Raw genomic sequence first — 27,789 nt, 5'->3', positions numbered from 1 at the left:
CGCTGCAAAACAGTCCAACAAGAAATACAGAAGGACCCATTTAGAATGTTTATGTTTCTATTGGTCTATAAAGTATATTTGTGACATCACAATTTCACAGAAATCCTGATGGCTTGTTTAAAGGCCCAATTTCTGAGTATGAACTGTGAGCATTTCTCTGTGGACTGAGTGTTTAGATACTTTTTACAGTATTTATTTAGCACCAAAACCTGCTTTATTTTTAAGATAGTCAATTTGGTGAAAGAAAGAGACTTGTATTGGTGTACAGTTGCATTTTTCTGATTAGAAAGGAAAATGAGGGTAAAAATGTTCCTTTGCTTTTGCGATTTTATTTTGTTAATGAAGATCCGCACACAGGTAGTTAAGTCCCTGCACAAACACAACCCCCAGCCATAACAAGATAATCCTCTCTAGCAGCGAGGCACAAACAACACCTCTCCATGCTTTACACTTCTACACTGCTCGTTTGGTCATTACTGCAAAACCTCACCTCAGTGTGTTTGTGACTTGTCAAAAGTTGGTTTAAATTACATGAAAGTTATATAGAAGTTAGCCCGCTACAAAGGTTGCAATGGCAATGGTACATATAAAAATGGCCTCCGTTCTGACCATCCTGCTATGTTAATTTAAATGGGGATTTAGAATTAGAGAGCCTTTTCTGTCATTGTATTATGCAGGAATGAAATGATGACGATGAAATTCAGAGTGCCACTCTTGGTTGGTGGATAAGAGTTAAAAAGAAAAAAGGGCACATAGCATACAATATTAAAAACATTAAGCACACTGCAAAAGCCACATTGCACATAATGTAAAGTGCCAAAATCAGCACAGTAGTTACTGCACAAGACCCGGTAGTTATTACCATGTAGAAATAAAATATATTAAGTACTGTTGTGAGAGTGCACTATGGCTCTTCATTTTGTATGTTGTTTGATAGGAGAGCAAAGAGCTGCTGCACTCATGTGCGCCGCCATCTTGTTACCCTTAGCTCCCATTTTATTTCTATGATTGCAACTTTAAAATAACTTCTGCCTTTCTAGTTTTCACACTTTCCATGTGGGTACCTTGAACTGAAGGGTGTACCCAGGGCGCAGAGCCAGGTCCCTGGTGACAGCTACCCTGTCCCCATCGGAGCGCCCGAACACCATGGCGGAGGGTGTTGGAGCACAGAAGCTGTTGTTACTTTCCCTCTCCATGCCTTCATTACCCAGCATCAGCCACACACTCATCTGGTTCAGAGGGTAGTCGAACGCTGGCTTCTCGTAAAAGTTCTGTAGAGACAGAAGAGAGGCGAGCTTTACTGTAGTGTTTGGTGTTAACGGGTGACAGTGTCTGCAGCAGAACATATTTCTCATAAAATAAATGGAAACACTTCTGGAAAGATTCAAGACCTTGCAGCTGTTCTTTTTCAGTTCAGCTGACACTTTCCATTACAACAAAAGTGTAGTATCTCAAGATGATGCACGAGGTCAGAGCACAAGTTAAAGGTAGAACAACTCATATTGATTCCTAACCTGTGGTAGAGTTGGATTGGCCATGGGGATGATGTGTTTCTCCCTCTCTGACAAAATTATGACATCATCAATTGCCCACTGGTCATAGCCGTCCCCCGAGTGAAGAGGCTGCCACCAACGAAACCTTGTGGAAGGTGTCTTCGAGGCCAAGGGAAGCTCATAGTGGACAAAGCTGAGAACAAAGGAAGAGGCAGGTCATTGAAGATTCTCTTCCAAAATTTAAAATCATTATAGCCACATCCAAAACTTTTCATCCCTAGGTTTCTTACCGAGGCTTAGTAAAATCAGTGAAGTACATCTCAGCGATGAGGCCCCAGCTGATGCCTCCATCATTACTGTACTGCAGCAGCACTCCTTCCTCCCTGCTATCTGCCTGGTTACACTCTGCCCAGTCTCCGCCCACTCGCAGGTAGAACTGTACAAACTCCGCCCATTCAGTGTCCAGGTCCCAGCTCACCAGCTGCCTCAGCCCAGCCTGACAACAACACACACATGTATTTGTACATATTAAGGAAAGGAGGATCAACTAGGAGATGCACAACATAATGTGGGTAAAGGGTAATATTATTTGTTGGTATTGTGGGGCAACACACTCTTTAAGTGGAAACTTTGTTTGGCCAATATGTTTGTGAATCCTAGAATAAGTGTTACTGGAATAAAAATGAGAGGCTGTTTCCTGGAAACAGCTGCAACAAGAAGAATTCCAGCTATGCGTACTAAGAGCTGACAGAGCTGACAGAGCTGACTGAAAATTGCATGTACACATGAGAGAGCCATGATGTGATTAAATAAAATCTATACATTTTCAGGGAAGAGGTAATCAGAGGTCAAAGGTCAGCAGTTTTTGGCAGGAAAAACTAGAAAGTAATCAGAGATTGCATACTGTTCCTCTGCCAAGCTTGCACAATCCTCTAAATTAGGTGTTCTGACGACACAAAAATATTTTTACATTTGTAATCTGGATCTGGATTTGCACCAAAACACACAGGGACGATGATCAGATTCATGTGTCTGATTTATGTCTTAGGTGTAAGTGTCATAGTTTATGGAAAAATCTAAAATTGTTAAAAAATGCTGTGTTCTTGCAATTTTAAGAAATTGTTTAAAAAGTTCTTGGATCTGTACCTGGATCTAGGTTTTTATCAAAAAGATAATCACTTGTTTCTTTGCCTGTTGCTTAACTTTCCACCAATTTGACCTCACTCTTTGCTGGCTACACTGATACAGTAACTAACAGAAACACAAAGGACCAAAAACATTCTTGAAGAAAGCAATCTGATATTCACTTTACCTTGCTGAAGTACAGGGACGAGCCAGATGAGACCACTCCGCAGCCCATATCAGGGGTGACCACCTCTCCGCCAATCACCTCCTGCCAAGTGGCTAACAGTGCATCCTGGGACTCAAAGTCAGAGAGTACACTGGAGGAGAGGGGGGAGGAGGGCTGACAGTCCGTTCCAGAGAAACCATCATCGCACCTACAACAGAAGACAGCGGATGAACTTCTTATCTTTGCTCTGGGCTCATCTTTGCTTTAATGAATCCCACAAACATCAATCAAAAGTTATTCATGAACCTCCCTGTTGAGTTATGTAAAAAGTTGTATAAAGTGTGTGGCTGAGTTAAAAAATCCACACAAAGGTGCCATTTAGTACATTAAAACAGTGTGTGAGATATCATTAGCATGTCCAAAACCTTGGTATGAAAGCAAGAGTACGTGAACTGCATATTATTTCCAGTGAAATATTACAGTATGTTAACACTGGACACTACGGCGGCATGAATATCCCACAGTGCAGTGCAGTGGTGACACAGCCTTCATAACAGACAACAGTGGGCAGTGACCAAGGCAGCTCTGTAACATCAAATACGCTTATATCTGAGTGTAAGCATACAATCTCACTTTGTAAGGCATAAAATATTTTTAAAATAAGTTCACACCTTATTATTTTCACAGATCACTGTTAGGTAACATCATCGTATGTAAACCGTTGTGTTACCATGGTTATGTGTCTCCAACTGGCAAGAAGGCTCTCAGGAAGTGAGGTGGTAGTTACAACTTAGTGTGTCCAAAAAAGAACCATACTACTTTTTGTGGATACAAATCTATATTAAGTTATAATAGTAACAATAATAATTTAATAGCTTTACTTGTATTGCACTTATCTAAACAAGGTTACAAAGTGCTTCACAAAGAACATGAAAATAAAATGATAGAAATACAGTTGCAATAATAAAAACAATGTTAAGAGCTAAGAAAAATGTAGGTATTAAAAGAAACGCCTCTTCTATAAAACTATGTTTTAAGCAATGATTTAAAAGCGGGCAATGTGTTAGTGAGCCTCTTCTGCTTAGGCAGAGAATTCAGGACCTTGGGGCTATGATGGTAAAAGCAAGGTCACCACTGGTAACCAGCCTTGACCTATGGATGACTTGCGAGGGGAGGCTTGAGGATCTCAAGATACAACTTGAAGCATAGGGATAGTGCACATTTTGGGTATGTAGTGTGTGAAAATTGACCTGCAGTGTCCATGATCACACCAGCCATGTCCGTGGCACATGTTGGGACACTGTTGGCCAATGTAGATGTCATCCAGGGCCCACTCGTCCTGTTCTCCGTAGTAGTTCTGGATCCAGCGGAAACGTGTGGCACTGGACCTGAACACAGAAGGTACACACAGACACAGAAATACTTTAACTAGATTCACACTATAGAAGCTAAACAAAATGTAAAGAAATACTGTACCTTATAACTGATAAAAAAAAAGTAATATAGTGTTAAAGATGCATTACGTGATCTCATAAATCAACAGTTGTTGCTTACATGACATGTTATGTTATACCCACCAATCTACTTCTCTACAGGGGATAGAGATTTGTAGATTTAGTGTTCTGGCAGGTACAGATTAACCTTATCACATGTGTGCATGCCTATTTTTTTTCCTGTGTGTGTGTGGGTTCTGCAGTTGTGTGAGATGAATGTCAGAGCGAGGGCAATGTCATCATCACATCATCTCTGTTGAAGGTAGGCTGGTGATGTGAATGCATGTGCAGTCAGTCTGGTACATGTTTGTGCATGTGAGTGCCATTCGGTGCTTGCAGTTCGGTGTATGTTCAGCGATGACAAATGGTTGTAGAGGCATAGATGGTCAGGTATATTGGGAATTTTATAGCAGGGAGGTGTCCTGGCCCACTGATTCGTTGACCCATATCAACTCAGACCACCTCCTGATCATACAGAACTGGCTGCGACTGTTTTATTATCATTTACTGCCATGACCTTGTGACCTCTCATCACACCCTGCAGGAGATTAGACCACCTTTATTTAGGAGCTGGGTGGCAGAATGAAATGGAGGTGGAGGTCATGGTGCTCAGTGTGGAAGGTTTATGTGATTGTTTGAGTTGATGTATGTGTGAGCCAGGGCTGTAACAGTACATGTGTTCCCCATGAACTGTTCAGTGCAGGATGACTGGTGCAGTATCAGACTTGTTTCAGTGCTGTTTGCCCTTTGAACTGAATGATCGCAGTCTTAATATCTTTATAAGATGTAATAACAGTGCTCGTATTGGCACATACAGAACACAGATTCAAAAGTCTGAGTTCATCCAGCAAAGCTCTGGCAGTGTGTCGGGTGTGGACTCTTAGCGAAAGCATGGTGGTCCGATTATCTGAGCTCACGGAGTGGCTTACATCCCTGATATTTCAAACACAGATGAGAAGCCAGAGCTGGAGGAACCTCCTATATTATCTTACCTTAATATTTAGATTCCATATTTAGGAGAACTATGCTTTTCCAGACAGTAAGTTGCTGTCACTTTGAACAATTGTAAGCAGTATTCTCGAAGTCACATTTTTTTTGTATTCAGCACACGTTCAGCAGCGATAATATCCATGTAGTATGTATGTCATATTTTTTTATAAATACCTGGTAATAAACCTGTTGTAAAGAAGTAATTTCAGAACTGTGCTAAAAAGTTAAAAAAAAATTACCTCACTCAGATTGTCACAAAGCCCTGTGTCTGCAACATGCATGTGGACAGAGGGCTTTGTGGCAATCTGTGGATATTTGACCATACTTACTTGGCTAGAAGGTAACCCCCTGATCCATGTTTCATCACTTTTACCCAAACCATGATCTATCCCTAACCCTAACCAAGTATATTTTGTGCCTAAACCTAACTAAACCTTAACAACAGCGTCGTCACACCATAAAGCAGTGAGATAAGAAGAGTTTCACAAATGTCGGGTTACCATTTAGCCATGACTCATACTCAGATGATTAACAATTGTTTTGCCTGTGCTGCATTCCTTCAAAACGACATTGTTTTGTTACTAAGTTGAAGCAACACTGACACACTGCATTCTTTTAAATTACCAGATTGACTAGATATTAATCAGTGTTAGTTTTTCTCAAAAATAAATAAAAGGAAATGTTATCTCTTGTTTTGCCATCTGCAGCAAAAACATACCAAACCAAGACCCAGAAAATGAAGTAAATATATTAGATGATATCTGTGTGGATGTCTGTGTGTGGGGGGGTTGCAGAAGAAATGTAATTGTTACGGTGCATTAAACCTTGGTGCGTTTTTTTTTTTTTTCCTGAAATAGTGTTGTGCAATATCAACTGTTGAAAGTGCTTGTGAACAAAGCATGCTCCATTTTTTGAGACAGGTTGAATGTAAAATCATTTGTGCACATCTGTAGCTATGTATGGATATGTGTGTGTGAGAGGTGTGTGTCTACATTTTTATGTGTAGACATGACGCTATTAACAATAATAAGTAAGGACACTTCCCAGTGTCCTCTTTATCAGATTTATATTACACATCAGACTGTATCTCAGGTGCATTATGCTTCTTAACTGCAAAAGACAGCATGAAAGATCAGATCAGAGGATGTATTATCCCAGAGGGCACTTTGTGAATCTTTTCTTCTGTGTGTACTGTACAGATGTGAGTTACTTACCATGTCTTCTGAGGAAGAGACAAAGTGATGCGTCTCCAGTCTTTGAACTCTGATGGGTGGTAGACACTTGGAGCTGTAAACTCAGAGCAGCTCGGCATGCCAGGCAGACAAGCCTAGGTGAAAGAAACGAGGACTTTCTTTATAATACATGATTCATTATACGCCCGTATGGGCGGAAAAGGCAATGCTGTATGTTGATTACTCAGAATTCATAAAACAAAGTTTTTAATTCATCACTGTGGATTTTGTTTTGTATCAAAACTCTTCAGAAAGAGCACGATACACTGCGGACACACCCTGAGGCTGCATTAGCCCCACAGTGTAAGCATATAAAAGGCTAACGGAGGATTACAGTATCTCTGACCTTGAACACTAGAAGACACGCAAGGATTAACAGTACAGGACATTCACTGAGTTACATTCTGCACTTGCCAGATGAATGCATTTTCATGCACATGGGAGAATTAGAGAAAATTCACTGATGGAGGACTCATTACGCCCTATTCAATTCCAAAGGCAATAAAAATCTTGGCAGATACTTTGGTGCCTTATGAATATTTATAAGCCAGTTGTGATCACAGAAAATCTTTGTTGAATCATGGGAAGATAATCTGCTTGCTGATTCAAGTATTGCCATGTATTTGCTAATAGTAGGATGATAAAAAGTAATTGCGATAATTTCTCATCTGAAACAAAGTGCCACATTTAAAGACTCTCATTATTTACACATTATTACGGAGGCTGTAATGGGTGAATCAATATTCATGATCATGAATAAATGATATGTTTCCTCGTGTCTGTCCAGGATGACTTCTACAAGTTTTTTGTCATAAGTAAAGGTGTGAGACGGGCTGCGAGAACAAAAGGTGTTAACAATGTGAGTAATCGCTCAACACGGGAGACAAAGTTGAGAAAGTTTCACGCTCCTTACCTCTTTGACCAGGTGCCAGGTGAGGCCATGATTGGTGGAGAACTCCAGGTGGACCTGAGTGTCGATGTGAGGGGAGGGTTCACGGCCACAGCCCATGACCAGTGAGAACTGTAGACTGTAGGAGGCTCCAATCTGCATTGACTGAGTTTCCACATAACGGATACTGGAGCCAGGGCTGGGCTCACCAGAGAAACTAGAGCAGAACATGGAGGAAGAGAGGATACCATACGTCATGTACTGTGGTGCACAATCTTAATACTGTGTGTGGAATTTTTATGTGATTGTAGCATCTTTCAAACTGTTCTGATAGTGTCAAGTTTGGTTTGCAGGAATATAAGGCAATCATGGTGAAAATAAAACCAGAACAATTTGCAAATAGTAACACATTTTAACTCATGTTCAGACCCAGTGGACAACCTGTCACAACATTAAATACCAATACCAAATGTGTCTCCCACCTGAGGGTCCAGTCATGTTGGCAGTAGGGCTGGACATGACCGAGATAGAAACCAAGACTCTGGGTGACGTCCAGCACGTTGCTGAAGTCCAGACTTATGGTGTTGAACAGCACAGACGTCATGCTGATTTCATCCAGGGCCCACACATCATGACCGCGACCTGAATGGTATGGCTGCCACCAGCGGAACTGGACGCCAAACTTACGAGCACCAGCCGGGAGTTCGACTGACACAATCCTGGTTGGGTTGGGGGGGAAGGGATTAGCAAACTGAGCTTCGCTGACACTTAATGGAAAGTTTGCATGACGTGAGCAGTGCATGTGCCATGGTCACAACCGCAAAACTGTGAGAATAATGACATATATTTGGGGATACGTTCCAAAATGACATTTTGGATGGAATTAATTACACAAGCAACTGTGACTCAGACTGACTTGGATCTAAAGCCTGCATAATCACAGTCTGCTTGGACAATCTTAAATAGATTCTGACACAATGCAGATGGTCAACATAACCAAGATTTATGAATACAGCATCTTGCATCACTCTTTAGTTTCTATTAGCCCACTCTTTTGGCCACAGGGACCTATTTTTCTCTTTGCCAAGACGGATTCCTGCATCTTGGTGTTCTGTACAAACATACATGTTGATAGAGTATGAACCTGGACTTACACCTGCAGGTCATGTAGTTGTGTAGACCTTGTCCGTGACTCACTGGCCCCTGTTGACCTTTCTAGTGGTGATGAAGAGCTGTGAGACCCGGCCTGCGCAGCTGGAACCCAGCCCACTTTGTCTTCATTACACAAATAGATAGCTCTAACTGACTCAATGGGTCCCAGTGGCTTACACCTCCAGCATGCCATTAGCAGCACAAATGTGTGTGTTAATGGAGTCATAGTGTCTCTGTGGAATCATAAGCATCTAAGCCAGTGTACACACACACCACACGCAGACACACACTAAACATAGGAGGTACCTTGGCTCGTGGAAACCTTGGTAAGCATAGTGCTGCAGCAGCGTCCAGGTGATGCCGTTGTCTGAGGAGTAATGCAGCAGGACGCCCTCTCCTGGCTGGTCCGGGGCAGGACATGAGCTCAGGGTGCTACGGCTGCCCAGGCGAAGCGTAAACTGTAGATACCTGCAGAGGATTAAAGCAAAAGAATGAAAGCAAGACGAAGCAGGGCCAGTTGGAGAAATAAAGGGAGTACAGCAGCAGTTGAGACAGATTGGGTGCAAAAGGAGGAAATGACAGAGAAAGTGAGAAAAGGGCAGGTTGATAAATGAGAAGAAGAAAAAGTAAGGTGACCAAGAGTTCTCGGGAAGGAGAGGTGAGCGAGAAAGGGGTAAAAGGGTAGACAAACAGACAGTCATGCAGAATAGAGAGGTGGGAGGGAGGTGGCAGGATGATGGATGAGATGATTAAATGAATGAGGACAAAATTAGATGAGAGGAGGCGGAGGGAAAGTAAGAGTAAGACAGAGACTGTGAATGAGAGTCAGAGTTCATATCCATGTATTCCTGTTAACTGTACATAGCTTGAATGTAGCACGAGTTTTCTTCTTTATGTGTTACTCTATGCACTTGCGGACAAATTATCATCTATACTAATGTAATATTTATTCTAATTTCCATCATCTATCTTGGGCTGCCAGTCACCCTCCAGCTCTCTCTGTCCTTGGCTGAGCTTTGCTTTCAAACAGCAGCGCAGTTTCCTCTTTCAGGCAGCTGTTCACTCAATCAGCCAGGAAACTGGCATTAAATATGGCCATCAGGTGGCACATTGAGTGCCGCAACAGGCATAATCAATCTAACACAGATGCCATATCTAACTTCACCGTTCCCTCTCTATCTTCTCTCTCTCACACATTTTCATCCTCTCCTTTCATCTCTTCTCTCATCTGCAGTCCTCCCCATGATCACAATCCATCTCCCAGCTCAGACTATGAGGAAAAGAGGGATTGAGGAAGGAGGAAAGTGGATAGCTGACTGGCTGAAACATTTGCAGTATCAATCAGAGGTAAAGACACCTGATGAAGGCAAGCCATGATTTTACAAAGTAATCTGCTGGTGGCAATATCAGCAAAATCACAATCTGCTTGTGTGCATGCTAAACGTGTGTGTATGTACAGGAGTGTACGTGTGAGTTCCCTCATGTCTCTGCTCGTGTCTGCGTGTGAAACAATTTAGTTTTTGTTTGAACATTCACGATCCAGTTCATTTTCATTACCTGGCCTGAGAACTGTCGAGCGGAGCAGTGACTAAGTGTCTTCTGCTGTCCCTGTTGAAGACCAAGGCCTTGCCACTGGCCAGCACCCCACAGCCAAAGCTGACCTCAGCTCCACGAAGGGAGGAGAAGCTGTGGTAGGAGGAGAGGCGTGGGCTGGAGAAGCCCTCTGACAGGAAGGCTGGGAAGGTCTGGGAGGCAAGCTCACACGCTGGACCACTGAAGCCTGGGTCGCATCTGAGAGAAGGAGAGGAGAGGAGAGAGGAGAGGAGAGGAGAGGAGAGGAGAGGAGAGGAGAGGAGAGGAGAAGTACAAAAGGCAGTAGGGGAAGACACGAGACATTAAAGAGAGTGAAGGATATAAACGAGAAAAAGAAGACAGGGATAATGAAAATCCATTAATAAATCATAACCATAACACAATTTGATTAATTTTGAATGGTGATTTGTGCTGTAAGGCATTAGGTGGATAATGAGCAGACTCATTTTGAAGGAGAGACATTGGATTTATTTGATTTAATAAAAAGCAGATCCTTACTTGCAGCCAGTGCGAGAACAATGTCCTCTCCCAGAGCAGAAACGAAGGCAGGCTGGACCAAGATACACTGAGACAAAACACAGGCAATGGAAATTACATTTTCTTTCCTACAAAAAGAGTCATTTTTGCATATTTAGTTGAATTGTAATAAAAATGTTTGTGACCCTTAGCACATCTGTATTCAGCAGGTTGAGAATTTAAAGGAAGAGGTTTTCAGCCTCTTTGTGAGGTCCATCCAAACAAGAAAACTGGCTTTTTATGACACTGAGTGTGTCATGTGACCTGTACTGACCATTGTCTATGGCCCACATGTTGCCCAATCCAGTGCCAGACTGTTTCCAGCGGAACCGTGTAGTCTCTGTCAGAGCAGCGTTTGGCAGAGGGATGGAAATTCTGGTCCATCTGGTGAGACAAAATACAACATACATATATCCATAGTGGCCATCTGACAATGATATATGTACACGAGAGGTGTACGAGACATCATTATCTGTATCTGTATCTGTTGAAACAACGAAATTATCTGTTTCTGTATCTGTTTTCAGATAGAGGACCAGGAGTGAGTGTAGGTCACGTTAAATTGGGCAAAAGTTGTATTTTTTAAGCTATCATTTATTGGTAATTAACTTGTTGTGCCTTCAAAGCATCAAATTGATTTAATAATAGCAAATAATTAATCATGAAATTTATTTCTACACCCTCATAATGTAATTTTTAACTCTATTTTCATTTTAACTAAATTGAGTTTTATGAACTTTTTGTATGCCTTTATGCCTATAAAATCAACGAGGAAATAAATATATAAATACATTTTGATATAAATATAACAATAAGTAAATATCACTAAAAAAAATATATAAATATATATTTTTAAAAGGACGTTAATAAAGTACTGCTTTGCTTATTTCACAGGACTTTTATTTCCTGATGCCACACTTTTTCTCAGCTCTTTTTATTTCTGTCTGTTTAAATAACTATTTATAACCAATACAGAATTTGTATCAGACTCCCTATACCTATATAACTATAATATTTGGTAGGCTGTTAATGATCACTAAGTCAAAAGTCCACGAAACCTACGGCTGATACATACAACATACATCATAAATGGATGAATAATGAATGAAATACAAGGTAAAGGTGTTTTTTAATGGAGGGAATTATCACATACAGCTAGAAACTGCAGGTTCTAAGCTTTATTTTGATGTATTATTTGTGGGGGTTTGATGAAAATCCAGCTCAGAATATAGTGATCACTTTTCAATAATGTGTATTAACTGAAACAACTAGTTAGTGAAATCAAAGTCCTATGCTGCAAACAGAACGGACATTTTTATCTTGCGGACAGCCACAATGATATGAATCAATCTGAGGGAACATAATGCACAGACATGTCAGTCCGTTGCATTATTTGTGCCTTCCTGAATGACATATTCAGATACAGGTACATCACTCGTATACGTACAAGCACAGTCACACACATGCAGATGTGCAGAATCATTCATACCCGCTGTAGTTGTCTGAGGAGTAGATGGTGCTGTGAGGTAGATGGGGTCCAGCACAGAGCTCTGGCAGACACTCGGTGTGGAGCAGAGACCAGGAGCGACCCCGGTTGGTGGAAAACTCCAGACTCACGCTAATGGAAAATAACAGAGAACGTCTTATCTTAACATTTTAATTTTCAAACTAAAATAGTCTAAAACGACTGAAGTGCTGAGAACTTAGATTAGATAAAAAGTGATGTCTTCTGAGACTCCACTGTAAAGCCTGTCCCTTTACCCTTTCTACTCTTTTATTAAAAAGCACTCTGCAATTTAATACATTTGAAGCTTCAAATGACTGCAAGAGCTTGAACCTTGAGGACTGAAATACCCAGAAGAAATGTAACACGATCTTAGCAAACTCCTTGAACTCATATTTCTTATTCTTAGAGACCAAGTGAGTTCAGATTTCTCTAGATGCTGCTGTTCATAAGCGTTAAAACACTGCGCCCTGAAGTTCCCTGTGTGCACCATTTACCATTCTTGACACCAGATAACTGACTGAATCTAGAGTGTCTCACTTGGCATGTGGAGGTCTCCTTTGTTGCAGCCCAATTTCATAATTTTGACTCAAAAAGTGGCAATGTTTTCACATAAAAGCACAGCCTAACCTAGTTTTAAATTGTGTCACACCTGTTGGCAGGTTGGTAGGAGCCACAGCCGAGGTTGATGGAGAACTGAGCAACATGTGTGTGGGTGCCAGGCAGCACAGGGAGCAGCTGCATGAAGTCCACTGCCCATACATGGCGGTTGGCACCACCATGTGACCGCTGCTCCAGGCAGAACTGTGTGACTGGTGTTTGTAGCTCAGTGGGCAGCGCCACCGATACCACCGCAGGAGTCTGAGATAGAAGAAATGGAAGATTGAATGAACATATCAGACCAGAGGGAACATACTAATTAGAAAACAGTGAAAAGCTGCCAAATATTTTACAATCACAATACCCTAAGGCTTAAGATGGTGTCTTGAAATTGCTTGATTTGTTTATCCAAAACCCAAAGATATTCAGTTTACTATCACATACAAAGAGAAGCAGCAAATCCTCACAGATGAGAAGAATAAATAAATGTTCAGCATTTTTGCTTACATTAATCAGCTATCAAAATATCTGAATTACCACTAATCTGTTAATCATCTAATAGTTTCAGTACATCAGTAAAATCTAGGAATGCACTTGTTTAGTGAGAAACAAAATGACGGAGGGAAAGTTCAAAAGTTCAAATGTGTTTTACACACAATCAAAAGCTATTCCCAAGTTTTATCTCTTAACTGATTCTATAAATTTCACAACACTGCTGTTGTGATCTAAAATATGTCGTCAATAAACAGGGCTTTATAGTTAATCACCTAAAAATCCACCACTATAACATGCTGCCACTTCATTAAAAGTTTGAAAAATTTATATGGTGGGATAGTTGGACTCGGAATAAAATATAACTGTGATGATATCAATAGTAAAAAGCTGGTATGCAGTAAAGTGAGCACTTCAGATTAATTAACTCTTTTGCTTTGATGAAGAGTTCAAAATTTTTTTGTGTGTGAATATGCTGTGTATGACTCACCCTGTAAGAAGAGTATGGAAGGGTGTCGAGCATTACACGTTCCCTCCTGCCCTCAGACCTTCCAAACAGAATCACGTCGTTCTCGTGAGACTCTCCTGGATCACATTCGCCACCACCTGAACACAAACACACCTCACTATTGCCGCATTTTTACTGCCTGGTACGACATGGCTCTACTCAACTTGACTCGCTTTTTTTGTTTTTTTCATTGGCAAAAGTTGTGGATAATACCTGGTACTTTTTTGGAATCACCTCAGTCGAGGTTCAGAGCCAGCTGAGCTGATAGTAGAAGGTGGAATTAAAACACTTCGGCCAGAGACACTTGTCACATCAGCAACATGGGACATCCTGCTGTACTACGCAGTACAATTGAGGAAGTGCAGACATTCCATTGTTTCATTGAATATTAAAGGTTTTAAGGAGTGTCACATTGAAGATGATTACATGGAAGTTTCACATGGTGTCGCTATGGCAATCAGCTGTGAATCCTGCCTAAACTGAGGTGGTACTATCTGCAGTGGAAAGGGAAATAAAGAAAACTGCCTGGTACCAAAAGTGAGCTGAGTTGAGTCAAGTCAAGTGGAACCATGTAGTGGAAATGAGGCATCAGTTTATGGAATTAAATACTCGTGCAAATAATATTGGTGAGGGCACCACAAAGAGATGGGCCGTGTACCCAACAATGTATTAAATAACGCTGCTGCTGTCTAATCCAAATAAATGACAAAGTATTATAGATGGATGGTTTCCATACCCATGGTAAAGTAGAAGCGAAGGTTTCCGTAAGACGTGGTGTCGATGTAGGGGGTGCACACTCTCCTTCGGCCTTCCCTCTCAAACACTAGTGCTGAGCCTGACTCAATCTCTCCACACTGCATCCCATAGACAGCTCCTTCTATGTCCCAGCTGAGTAAAAAACACAGACACAAAGGGCTGGTTTAGTGGGTAAAATAAGTTTCTCAACTGAAATTGTTTATGACAGAATGCTGTATATTCATTTTTTTAAAGTGGAAACAGACAATTTCCCAGGAGATCATACCTGGTGGCAGACAGAGTTGCATAGTGAAAGTGAGGCTTACGGGGAACCAATCTAAACACTATTAGTAACTTTATTTTAAAGCCACTATATTGTGCAATCAACCTTTACTTCACACTGATAAGTTAAAGCAAAAAATGCGTCTGTTTCCACTTTAAAATAAGTTATACCTGAAATTTATGAGGCAGTATTTCAACCACTTTAATACTTATAAAATCACGCCACACAACATGTATTACTCTTAAAAAAACTTTAATAATTTCTTCATAGCTTATATTTTTCTCAGTCAGTTGGTTTATGGCCTGGATGTAGTTTATGAAAGCAAGATATTTGCAAGAGTAAGTTTAGTTAAAGAAGAAAATGTTGACCTCAGGAAGATCACACATAATCACACTCCTATTTTCATCAGTTGGTTGTTGATAGTTTTAAGTTTCTTGGTTCACACATCTCAGACACCTTCACATCGTCAACAAACACCAACAGCATCCTCAAGAAAGCACAACAGAGACTACACTTTTTGAGGTGTCTCAAAAGGTTTGGCATGAGCCCAAAAACTCTAGTGAACTTTAATGAAGAGTGTACTAACAGGCTGTATTACTATGTGGCTTGGCAACCTGACTGCTCAGGACTGCAGACGGCTACGGAGACAGCAGGAAAAATCACTGGCACAGAACTATTTACACCATACATTGCAAAAGGAAAGCCTTTCATTAAGGACACCTGCCATCCTGCTTCAGCAGGAAAATCATTACCAGAGCATCAATTCACACAGCACCTTTTTCAGTAATAGCTTCTTTCCCTTGGCAGCTATGTTGCTCAACAGTTGACGCATCCATACGCAGTGCACATTGTTGCTTGTAGAGCGTATGTACTGTATATTGTGGGTATTGTTATTTATTTGTTGTTGTCTGCGGATGTGTGCCACAGAGCACAAACATTTCAGTGTAATTGTTTACATATGATAATAAACTTGAACTTGAAAAATATGCCTGACATTAACAACATACTGGGAATATGTAATTTACAGTTAAGTAAACAGAATTTATTGGGAATTTTAAGCACTTAAAACTTCGCCAAATAGTAACCCCAAATAAGACTTTATCAACAGAATAGCACACAGACACAGAAATTATTAGATGCAAAAAACTTGTGTTTATAGACTGCCTCTTTTGCATCTCCCTCTGGAGTATTACTGAAGTCAGTAAACTGTTGCCATAATTCACAGCTCGCCAGTAAACAAACACACAATGCCAGGAATGTGGCATAAATCACCTGGAAGAGGACTTACACATACAGGACAGACACACACCCACACACCCACACACACACACACACGTGCAGACCCATATTTCTGCGCAGTGGAAAGAGGATCCTCATTAGCACTGACAGAAGTTAACTCAGTATGTCAGCCTTTCCTGTGTTCCTCTACCTCCCCTCCCTCCTTATCGCCCCTTCCATTTCCCCCCTGTTCCTCTTTAGTTTCTGCCATGCAGCATATAAGCTACTGCGGCTCTGTCACAGCCAGCATTGGGTTAAATGACACTTAGTGGAGTGTAGCATTAACACAAGCACAAACTCTCCCTGCCTTCCTAACACATGTGTCAGCCCATGACACCTGATGGGTGAGAGCTAGCATGCAGTGTAGCATGCTGGCGTGCTGCGGGAGGCTGCGAGGGTGCGGGGCGGCCGTAGAAATGCCATCCTGTTTGAGGTCCTTCTCATTAATATAAAAACGTACTGACAGACCTGGTGCATGAGGCATGCTAATTACTCTCTGGCAGTAACACTATCTATCATCTCACCTCTTTTATCTCTCTGCCTCTTGCGGTGCTCCTGACAGTGTTTCCTTGCTGTCTGCTGTCCAGTGTGTGTGTGTGTTTGTAAGCATGCATGTGTGTGTGTATGTGTCTTACTCTGAACAGATGGACCGCTGTCTCTGTAGCAGTCAGTGGTATGGCATTCACCTGTGTCAGCCCCCGAGCTTAACTTAAACTTGTGCAACACACTGCATGTCACATCACTTGACATATGACAAGTGACAGGTGTCAAAGCATGTGCATGTATACACACACAGAGAAATGCCACAGCACTGATATGATACCAAAATAATCTCTCTCTGTTTACTCTCTCTTTCCCAGCTAATATATGGCCTGGTGCTAAAATGAATGCATAAATTATCATCCCAAACTGACCCAACATTCACTACAGATGATGTTTTCTTGGGTTATTTTGGTTGTGAACTCAGTTGAAGATGCCTCTTGGTTACTCTGAAACCTTTATGGCTTGGCACTGTTACATATTTTGATCTTTTAACATCATAAAAAGACTCATCTGTCTCAGGTCTGGCAACCAAATGCAGTTTTACTATATTAGCATCTTGGCTGTGGACCAAACACCCCCTCAATATCAGGTCAGCTGAGTCAGTGCCACATTTTAAAAAGCTTCTTTATAAGAAAAAAACAACCTGTAAATCTGTATACACTGGCATTTTAATACAGTAGTATTTTTGTTTGCATGATATTTAGCTTTAATTGTCTAGGTCGACCTTCTCCTGGAATTATTTTATTGCATTTGTGGTTTTATGTGCACTTGTGAAGCACTTCGTAACTGCGGTTTGACAGGTGCAATAAAAATAAAAATTACCCACTTATTTAGTAGATATATTGTGATATAATGGTCACGTAAAGGGGGATGAAATGACACCATCACACTGACTTACTTTGAGGGTGGACTTTCAAAGTCTTCCTCCCAGTAGCTCCTTCCCTCCTCACGATGCAGGTCGATGTCTCTGGTGGAGGCAAAGCTGTGGCCAACTCCTTCACCACCATGGAAATACAGGGCATTGCCCTCAGACTGGCAGGCGTGCTGGCCAAAGAGATCACAGGTGTTAAAACATACAACAGGTAATCCCATTTGCAAAATTGTGTTTTAAAGGAACAGTTCATCTCTTAATGAAAAATACGTATTTTTCCTCTTGCCTTTAGTGCTACTTATTAACCTAGATTGTTTTGGTGTGAGTCGCCGAGTTATTGAGTTGGCGATATTGACTTGGAAACATCTGCTTTCTCTGCAGTATAATAGAACTAGGTGGCACTGCTGAAATGACTTGCTGAAAGCCCCAAGACAATACATTTGAAAAACTGCTTGAATCAACTTGCTGTTGATTTTTTCAAATGCGTTTTTTTGGCACTTTGAGCACCACAAGCTGAGTGCCATCTAGTTTCATTATACTGGAGAGAAGCCAGACATTTCTACGGATGATATTCCCAACACTCAGCAACTCACACCAAAAAAAAATTTAAATTGATAAATAGCACTACAGGTAAGAGGAAAATGTGTCTTTTGGATTTTGGGGTGAACTGTCCCTTTAAAAAAAGCTATAACATGCAGCAGAGCATAAGTTTAAAAACCTGTCTTTCAAGCGACAGCAAGTTTCTTTATACATCTGACTGGATATTATGCTTTCTATCATATTTCCAATCACAGGGCTTTGGTCCATTTGTGAATGAAATGTGTTTCATGGTTATTGCTGTACCTTGACAGTAGCACCAGGGAAGAAGAGCCAGTTGGCAGTGTCTGGAGGGTCCAAGTTGTCCTCCATGAGGGGGGCTCTGTGGGCAGCATTCACCAGCAGCACATTGTCAAGCCCCCAGCAGGACTCATAGCCTTCGGGGCCTTGGGGGGCCTCCTGAGACCAGCGGAGACGAACGCCATCAGCCCTGGAGTGATGTGGCAGGGGAAGCAGGTGGACGACGGTGCTGCTGTTGGTCGGGGCTCTAGAGGTGAGAAATACATACAATGTAAGGGTCTTAGTGAGTGTCTGTGTGGCAGCTGTTTTATGTGAGTAAGTGTTACGTATTTATGCATTGAATAATAGTTATTAATGATTAAAATGAGGCTGAAATAGCTGAATATGGAGAGATGCTGCATGCCCTCATGGTGGAGTGAAACTGAGAGAAAAGTGGATTTCACAATGAGTTCAAGCGAATAAGCCGTTGATTTATGAGTTGGTTTCTGTGTATACACAAAAGCATAACATACACTTACTGCAGCTAAATATTGTAGTTAGAGGACTGTATCATTACATTACGTCTCTGTTTGTGAGCTGACTAAACAGAGGGAGGCAGGGATAGAGGGATGAAAAATAGGGGGATCACAGAGAAACAAACAGGAGAAGAATGACAAATTGAGAGGGGGAGGTGTGAATGAGGGAAAAAGGAGAGGGCGGGTGTTCATAACAGATGGAGGGACTGTGGGATGGATGAGGAAGAAGAGGAGAGAGAGAAAGACCTGATCTTCTCCAGTGTGATCCAGTCATCTGAGGTGTTGGCGTTGCCACTTAGGCTGTATGACACAGTGATGCTGGGGTCTGAGTAACTGAACCGACAGGAGCCTGAGCCTGGGGAATATAAACACACACAGAGGACAGACATGTAGGACAGTTAAAGGGAGACTTTGATGATTTTCAACCAGCTTTGTATCATAACAATGTGGGCAATATGTATAATGAAGTGTGGTAAACCTCCCTCCATTCTACCAGCGCCCAGACCTCCCTGCTCATACCTCAGCTAAAATCCACCAGCAGATGAGTTTTACATCTACAGTTGTTGCTCGAACTACAGATTGTACTTTCTCATTTTCATATGCCGCCCACCACCACAGACATAGAGTATAGAAGCATATCAAGAGAGAGGCCCGCCCCTCATTTCTCTCTCAATCTCAGTCCAAACTAGGTACTGAGCAAATGTAAACTAAGAATATATCACTTTGCCTATTTCTCACCTAAAATGTTTCAGAAATACAGTATATTGTCGTGCACTGTTTGGCTGTAATAGCGAGAGTTTGTAGACAAGAAGAGGACGCCACACTGTTTCCTGCATTGATAAAACAGTCTGAAAATACTAGGATCAAACAGGAAAGCTAGGCAGTGCTGATCAAATATTAACTGAAATTCTATTACTGCCTACTTCTCACCTCAAATGTTGAAGAAACATATTTCTACCATTTCACAGTAATATGAGAAAGTTTGTTACCAGGTGGCCACCATATTGTTTTCTGTGGAAAAATTGCCAAGCCTGCATTAAGCCACCCACAAGCAGGGGCATTTATTGGACAGGTGCAGCACAGTGCATTCTGGTAGTTAGGGTTCATCAGTATTTGCGTCTTTCTACTGCATAGAAAGAAAAGACGACAGAGGAAATCATTTCTTTGTTTGTCCCTTGAGGGGAAATGCAATATTTTTTATCTGTTGGTATTTTACAGATTACACACACGGGCCCCAAAAATGAATAAATGCAGACACAATACCTATACATGTATTACTGGAGACATGTCTGAGTGAGTGGACTGCCTATGGACCTCAGCAGTTGAGGGTTTGCTGCCATACTTAAGGAATCCTTGGCAGTGCCCAGGAGCATGAACTGGCACCTCTCCAGCTACCAGTCCACACACTGTCCATAACTTGAAGTGGGGACCCTCGAGTTCCCAAGCCAAGTACCCATGGACTGAGATATTGCCTCGTTTTATGAAAAAAAAGACCATCTTTCCAGCAGTGAAATACTTCTTTAACACACTTCAATTGAGGAACAGTAAGTGTTAACTGTTTTTTTAAACAACTGAACTTTGTCAGCAGGGCAATGATCCTTAGTTTGCCCTGAGGGGCAGCCATGGTGGCTTTTTCTGAATGGTTGCTCCCACATTCCCCCCTTAGCCAAGTGGAAAATTATGTCTAAATGGTGTCATGGTGGAACTAAGTGATCAGCAGCTTAACAGGGCTGAGTAAAGTTAAGAGGCAGTATGAAGGGGTTGTCCAGAGGTGATCAGAGGAGCTGACACAGTACCAGAGACTCTATAGGTACCAGCAGCAGGACACTGTCTGTACCTGCATGCTCACATTCTTGTGCATTTCTGCTTGACAAGTTTGTGTGGGATCAGACTGTTTTTGTGACTTTAAAATGAAGGTTTGTGTGGGTGCTGTGGGAGCTGGCGGGGTCAAAGGTTGCTAATGGACGAAGCAGGCTAACCCCCACGTCCCCACCTTTCCTTTCCCCCTGCACAGGGCCCATGTCCTGTCAGTGTCCTGCCGTGCTGCTCCATCCCCAGTGAATACAGCCATGCATTAACCTGCTACCACTTCATTGCACTGCTCTACTGAACTGCTCCATACACAAGCCTACTGCATAACAAACTCATATTAATGACCTGCAAACAGGAGCTCAGCCAGACAGAATGAGAGAGAAAGAGGCATACAGGATGGGGGGGTGAGGGTGTGTCGTTACAGCATGTACTCTTATTTCCTCCCAGTCACGTTCCCATGAGAACTGGTGGATGCATGTAATGGACATGAAAAATACAACACCTCTAAAAACTCTGTCATGGCCTTCTGTGTGTCTTTCGAGAATATTGTAAATCATTCAGTATTGTAACAAGAGAGGCAGGGAGACAGAAAGAAACACAGGAATATACTGTGTACCGGTATGCTTACTGACATGTAGCGGAGCAAAGCCTGCCTATTTCTTGAGGATGACAAAGAGATCTATTATCCGAGCTACATAACACTGTTGCATGCAGAGCTAAGACATTTGAACAAGGTTTCAAAGGTCTCACACATAAGCCTGTTATACAGAACTGAATAGTTATTGTTTGCAATGTGTGTGGAGATTTAATACTCACCCAGAGCAAACTGCAGGACTGAGGCTGTGCTTGTGTTGAGAGGTACAGTGGTCTGGGGAAGATATACAAGGCATTTTAGGATATAAACCATACGTAATCAAAATCAATATGATTTGTTGCACTGAAGTGTTTCTAGCTTAACACCAGGCAGAAAAGCTTTGTTTCACTGATGTTTTCTGGTTTAACATATGAAGTCTGTCACACTTGTTACCACATCTAACTATGATGTAAAACAGCTTTCACACCACCGCACAGCAGCCGCCCTGACAACCCCCCTGTGACAGAGTTCCCCAAAAAATAAAAGCGTTTTCAAAAGCGGTTTATGTCACTGCTGGATGTGCAAACTAGCTCGGTGTCGTGTAAATCAATAGGCTGCACTCATTGGTTAATACCACATATTGTAGCAAGACAATGAAAATCATTGAAATGACAAAAGATTTCTACGTATTTGGATAATTTACCAGTTATCTGAGGTTGCTGGCATCGCGTTGCACAACTGCGAATATTCAGATATCAAAATTATCAGCACTTTCAACTTGTCTCCTTTCTGCGTCCGGGATGCCCACCAGAGGTTCAACACAGTGAACTCCAGGCAGCAAAGTCCGTGTGTGTTCACCTGGGCAGCAACAGCTTCATATTCATACTGCCACCTCCTCTTTACTGAAATGTGTGAGTCTGAAAGCCCCTTAAAATGTTTTTGATATATTACTACGCCATATTGTGATGGCTGACAACTTCGACCACTGGAGAAATATGTTCTGTATTTATGTTTGCCTGTGTGTACATAATGTATATACAACATATATATATATCTGTGTGTGTGTGTGTGTGTGTGTGTGTGTGTGTTTGCGTAAGAGAGACAGAGACTGAGAGAGATGCAAACGATAGGCTGAGTGTACATGAATGTATGTACTCATTGCTGATGATTGTTGTATTTGAAAATATCCGTGTGTAAACGTCTTTGTGTGTCTGGATGTGCATGCTTGTTGCGCTTGACAGAAGCGCTGCCAGGCAGCGGCATCAAACATTTGGAGCAGTGACAGACAAAGCAACTGTTTATCAGAGAAGTAAATAGAATCATGAGGCACTAAACACTTCTCTGCTGTTGACTGGCTTTCATCTCTTACGGCAGAATAAACACTCTGAAATCAACTTTGTAAAGATAGACAGAGGGCATGAAAAGGTTTGATAGGCAATTATGAGTGGATGTGTATATGTGCCACACTGCATCTCAGACAGTATTCTGATACTACCATGCTTTAATGTAAAATCAACATTTCATTTCACTTTTAAATGTTACATTATGCATGTCATTCTTAAACTTCTGTGGCGTGCAGTGGTACAAGAAGTCAGTTGTGGCTAAAAATGCTGGAACAAAAACTTGCAGACGCAGCATGATTTTTAGTCTAAGTTGGCAGATGAATGAAGGAAAGCTGTTATAGACAAGTTATTTACTTTTTTTGGTAACCTGTTGACACAGAAGAATGGAAATAGAACAAACATATCATAAGACCCATAGAGTTACTTTTGTAAATGTGCACAATCACTCCCTCAGGGTTCTGACACATTTTCATTGGACAACATTTAAAAGTTTTCCATGACTTTTCAAGGACCATAATAAAATGTCCATGACACAAACAAAACTGTATAGTGTACTTTACTCTAAATATTAATTATATATCATAAACAGCCTGCAGACACGGAGCAGCAGAGCTCCCAGAGTGGGGAAGTGACAGCTGACCGTGACAGCTTAGTTGGCCTGCTTGTCTATTTGTTTGAAAAGGAAAAAAAGAACAACACCAAATTCTCCGTACCTTTGAACTACTAAAGTGTGCTCTGGTGCTCTGAGTGACAACTGAATGCACAAGGCTGCCCATGTTAATTGCTCTAACTCAAATATGTGGTACAATTTTAAATTAGCAGTGCGGCAAAGGTTAGAAACTTGGGATTCATGACCCTACATGTTAAATCACACTGTCACAATATTCTATTTCTTGCCCCACTTGCCTGGTGTTATTCAAACATATCAGATTCAAGCTCTAATCACACACATGTAGGGAGAGATGGAACACGGGGAGAAAATAAAGGTACGTGATGGTTAACAAAACGCCCTCTATCAACGTGTAGTTGAGCTCCGTTACGTCAACAGCTACAGAAAATAAATTCACCACTATACCACATTAGGTTATCCACTGAAGATTACTATAACAATTTTATTACACACCACAAAATTCCACGACTTTTCAAACAATTTCAAAGAGTTGACTAATTCCATGACTTTTCCAGGCCTGGAAATCAAGATTATGTAATTCCATTAAATGTTCAGGTTTGCCATGACTGTGGGAACCCTGCTTCTTCTATTTCCACACTACAATCTTATTTTTGTAGAACTACTTGGTTAAATACATTTATCATTTAGTCACACAAAAATCAAACGCATGTGTGACTTTGTTTCATCTAAGCTAGCTTTTGATGGTTGGATAAACAAAAATGTTTTAGCACGCACTATAAATGGAACAGAGAATAGCAAATCACTAAATGTGTTATTTGTTTTGTTGCTAAATGCATGTTTTTATTTTGAAATCTATTTCCAGAAAATAAAAGACAGGCACCATTTCCAGCCCTTTACCACCATCATACATCACCTCCTTTGTTAGAATGGAAAAGTAGTGTTGAGGCTGGTGGAGAGTTTATAGAGATGCAGATGTTTAAACATGAGACCCCACTGTGGTCACAGCCAGTATGCTGTAATTTACTGTAGCTGTGGTTGTGGCTACTGAGTGGTTGGTTTGGATGTATGGTCAATGGGCCGTAAAATGTACAGCAGTGGCAATGTGGTCAAACATGGCAGTTACCAGCTCTCGTTCTCCAAAAGGCTCACAGAAAGTGACCGCTCTGCCATGCATCAGTACGCCACACTGCTCTCCCACCTCACAGTTACTGCACTCAGACCTGAGAGGAGAGGAGAGGAGAGGAGAGGAGAGGAGAGGAGAGGAAACAGAGTTACAACAAAAGCAGAAAGTGTTATTGCAGTTGTAGACAGTGACTGCACCCTAAGACTACAAGAGGAGCTGTAACCTTTTCACCTACCAGATGCTCGGGTCCAGCTCTCCCTGGAGGTTGGAGTCAAAGTCGTCACGCAGCACAGCGTGTTTGCCATGGAGCTCCACTACACAACCACACACACACAATGAGATCCCAGTTAGGCAGTCTGTATGATACCATGTCATTTCATGTTGTGATTAACTGTGTGATTATAATATCTTACTCACCAAGACTAGGTCTCAGTGGGGACTCGGTTGGAGCTGAAACAGACAGAAGAAGACAGTTAGTATTGTGAGTTATACAGTACAGTGGCAACACTTTGCATGTACAGTACAGGTAGTTTGATGCTTGTCTCAGACCAGTCCTTGTCCTAACTAGCATTTAGATTTCCAGGGCAGATGGAGAGCTATAGAAGGGAATGTATTAACCTTCAAGTTGATATAAACAAAACTAAATGTTAAAACTACACAGACTTTTCCTATCTGTAGAGTTTTGCATTGTTAATTGCATGGAAAAGTGTGTGTTAGTAAGTGCAGGGCCCATTCCTAAATCAGCTCTGTGTGAAACAAACTTCCTCTGTGTCCTGGCCGGCCATGGCTGCAGTCTCCTGGCTGCTGATGTTAATTCCTTTCAGTAATGAAAGGCCGCGCGGCCATGATTAACGGTTCAATGCCAATTAACCGCCATCCTCCCAGAGGCGCCTGTGTGCTGTAATCTGTGGCCACTGCCTAGCTTACACACTCAACCATCAATCTCTCCCAGGGGATACACAGCTCTGAGGGGAGGAGGGAGGTGAATGAAGGGGGGGTAGTGAATGTTAAGACTTAATGAATCAAAAACACTGGCTCTAACTCAATCACTGAGGACACTTTGTAGGATACAGTCTGCATCCATATTCTAGATAATTATCGTAAAGTTGCAGAGTATGGGTGTAACCTTTGTGCTGGAAAATATGGAGGAGCTAGAACACAGTGAGTTTTAAAGCTTGATAAATCAAATTGAAAACATTTGATAGATTAGTTTGGTGGAAACTTTCATTAGCTGGTGCACACAGAAAAAACAAGACAGGAGAGATGTGACAAATAACGCAGTTTGGCTGATATCATTTACTAAACATAAGCCCAGTTCAGACCAAAAATTTGCTGCGAGACGAAATCGTATCAAAAAGTCGTAGAGAATACTTTAGAGTGGTGTGAACTGGCCCATCTCAGCGCTACTCAAGCCGGCTGCTGGTGTCACCTGCAACTCAGTTTGTCAAGTCACTAGCAGCTAGTTTTAAAACGTCGGACAGGTCACCTGCTTCAACAGCCAATCAGCCTTTAGCAAAGTCCACTGGCAAAGTCAGTTACATACTGTAAGCTGGAGGCAAGTTTGCTCGCTGTGCCACTCTCTGATAACAACCAAGTGCGAGTGCATCTCATTTACATCCCCCTGGCTGTTGGCACATATGTCTGTCACCATCCTCATAGTGTGTCGGTGTCGGATGGTGGGTCAGTGTTGCTGTGGTGTGTACATCAACTTGAAAAAGTTGAAATGTGAACCAAAGCAGACAGTTGTTGCTATGAAGATGATACACTGTCACGTTTAGTCGTATTGGTGTAAATTGGAAGGTTTTCAGGTTGTTGCAGATTGGCGCATTAAACACAGTTGCAAGTTTAAACTCATTCATTGCAAATGTTTGGTTTGAACATGGCTCTAAACTTGCACTAAAAAAGGGTGCACTAGATGATTATCAACAGTACTGCTGTGTATTTGAGATTCAGCACCTGAGAAGTTAAAGTAAAATATCAGTTGCACACCTGTGTTTCATCTTAAGTAAATTTCCAGAGTTTATGTTGCATGTCCATATTAGAGAATTTGAGTTTAACCTTGTTTCATGATCAGTCCCTGCTGAGTGGCACAGTGGCTTTAACCTTAGTGAACATGTCACCCTTCAATCCCTTTGAGCTTCTTTACTCTGCTCTGGTGTTTTTTTTTTTTAAAGACTGCCTTACTCCAGACAGAAGAGAAGGATAATCTGCCACAGTATTCTCCATCCAGGATGAGCCGGTCCACCTGATAAAACACACTTAGATAACACGGTGAGGACTCATTTCAAAGTTTCATTTCAAGTTACTTAAGACTTTCTTTCAAACCTTACAGCAGTTCTAAAATTTCCTCTGAGAGAGGGGCTTACATTTGAGAAAGCCCACCTAAAACCCCCCATAAACAACGGAACCTGAATCAAAAGAGGAAGGATTATCGAAAAACGGTTCCTTACCATCGTAATGGCTCTGCAAATGTCTTTACTCGGAGCTCAAGCCTCACTTTCGTTAGCTGCCCTAATTTCTTCCTATTGGATCCAAATGCTGGGCACTTAGAAATGGATTTACTATTCACAGAGTAGCGGTAAAGTTTCATGCTGACTGCAGAAGTTGGAGTCTTAGTGGCCTGTGTGACAGAGCTCGGCGGTTCAGTGGCTGCGACTGTTGCTGCTGCTCTGGTGGGCCCCGATGCTCAGCTCCATGGCTGGAGCTTGGGCTCGAAGATGAAGCCCATTAAAAGCAGATCAAAGGGGCCTTTTTCCTCCTACTCCATCTCTCACCCTTCCTCACCCTCTAATCCTCCAGTGTCTGCTGATTCAAAACATGTTTAGACGAGCTATCAATCCCAGCATGTGCAACTCTTTCATGTTTCTTGTACCTTATTAACAGTCTTATTAAACTATAATAAAAATGAAATATGCAATTGTGTGCTCAGTTTACACGTGTTCATCTTACAAATTCAACCTGAAAAGAGCACGTACTAAACCCCAATTCCTGGTAATCCACACTCTGAAACTGACATACAGTAATAAATGCTTGGTTGGTATTCCACTCTCTACAGTCTCTCTCTCAAACAAACCCCTCTAAATCGCTCTCAGTCTTTCTAGTGAGGCCATTTGGCTGGAGAAAGGCCCAAAGATTTTTTTTTTGGGTGGATAATCCCTTCAAGCTTCCAAAAAGGCCTCATTTACAGTTTTCTTTCTCCATGCTTCATCACGCTCTCCTGCTGTCTCTCTCACTTTCCTTCTATCACAATCTCTCCCTCCTGCCCACCCCTCCATCCGCACCCATTCTGTCTCTCTCTGCGCATCGGGAGCAGACAGTGGCGCTCATTTCACTTGGATTAATCCCCTCTCACTTTCTTAAAGACTTCAATTACTGCCTCCTCTATTTGCGGCTCATCTCTGCTAATGCCTGTATCTCCCTGGCCAGGGCTTATACTCACAACCATGCAGAGGGACACACACACGCACACACACATTATTGCACACATACAC

At 41.7% G+C, this 27,789-nt stretch overlaps 1 protein-coding gene across 6 annotated transcripts in view; it reads right to left on the bottom strand.

Moving 5' to 3' along the window:
• reln (reelin) overlaps positions 1-27,789 on the bottom strand; it is a 226,172-nt gene that overhangs the window by 24,424 nt on the left and 173,959 nt on the right. For 5 of the 6 annotated variants that reach the window (XM_049573801.1, XM_049573800.1, XM_049573802.1 and 2 more), the window contains 23 exons: positions 24,716-24,748; positions 24,534-24,612; positions 24,299-24,395; positions 21,444-21,495; positions 19,062-19,170; positions 18,307-18,547; positions 17,491-17,636; positions 14,490-14,641; positions 13,736-13,851; positions 12,806-13,014; positions 12,139-12,267; positions 10,924-11,033; positions 10,632-10,698; positions 10,098-10,331; positions 8,847-9,008; positions 7,871-8,107; positions 7,413-7,605; positions 6,482-6,594; positions 4,035-4,172; positions 2,806-2,992; positions 1,784-1,989; positions 1,515-1,686; positions 1,065-1,271 (listed from right to left, as the gene is read on the bottom strand). In XM_049573801.1, the coding sequence (XP_049429758.1) occupies positions 1,065-1,271; positions 1,515-1,686; positions 1,784-1,989; positions 2,806-2,992; positions 4,035-4,172; positions 6,482-6,594; positions 7,413-7,605; positions 7,871-8,107; positions 8,847-9,008; positions 10,098-10,331; positions 10,632-10,698; positions 10,924-11,033; positions 12,139-12,267; positions 12,806-13,014; positions 13,736-13,851; positions 14,490-14,641; positions 17,491-17,636; positions 18,307-18,547; positions 19,062-19,170; positions 21,444-21,495; positions 24,299-24,395; positions 24,534-24,612; positions 24,716-24,748 (3,389 nt within the window). The remainder of the gene's footprint in view (positions 1-1,064; positions 1,272-1,514; positions 1,687-1,783; positions 1,990-2,805; positions 2,993-4,034; positions 4,173-6,481; positions 6,595-7,412; positions 7,606-7,870; positions 8,108-8,846; positions 9,009-10,097; positions 10,332-10,631; positions 10,699-10,923; positions 11,034-12,138; positions 12,268-12,805; positions 13,015-13,735; positions 13,852-14,489; positions 14,642-17,490; positions 17,637-18,306; positions 18,548-19,061; positions 19,171-21,443; positions 21,496-24,298; positions 24,396-24,533; positions 24,613-24,715; positions 24,749-27,789) is intronic. The other variant, XM_049573803.1, reaches the window with a different exon arrangement.

Source organism: Epinephelus fuscoguttatus, linkage group LG4, assembly GCF_011397635.1.
Source record: "Epinephelus fuscoguttatus linkage group LG4, E.fuscoguttatus.final_Chr_v1".
NCBI lineage: Eukaryota > Metazoa > Chordata > Actinopteri > Perciformes > Serranidae > Epinephelus > Epinephelus fuscoguttatus.
Note: the sequence above shows the minus strand (reverse complement) of the source record. Positions and strands in the feature narration are given on the sequence as shown.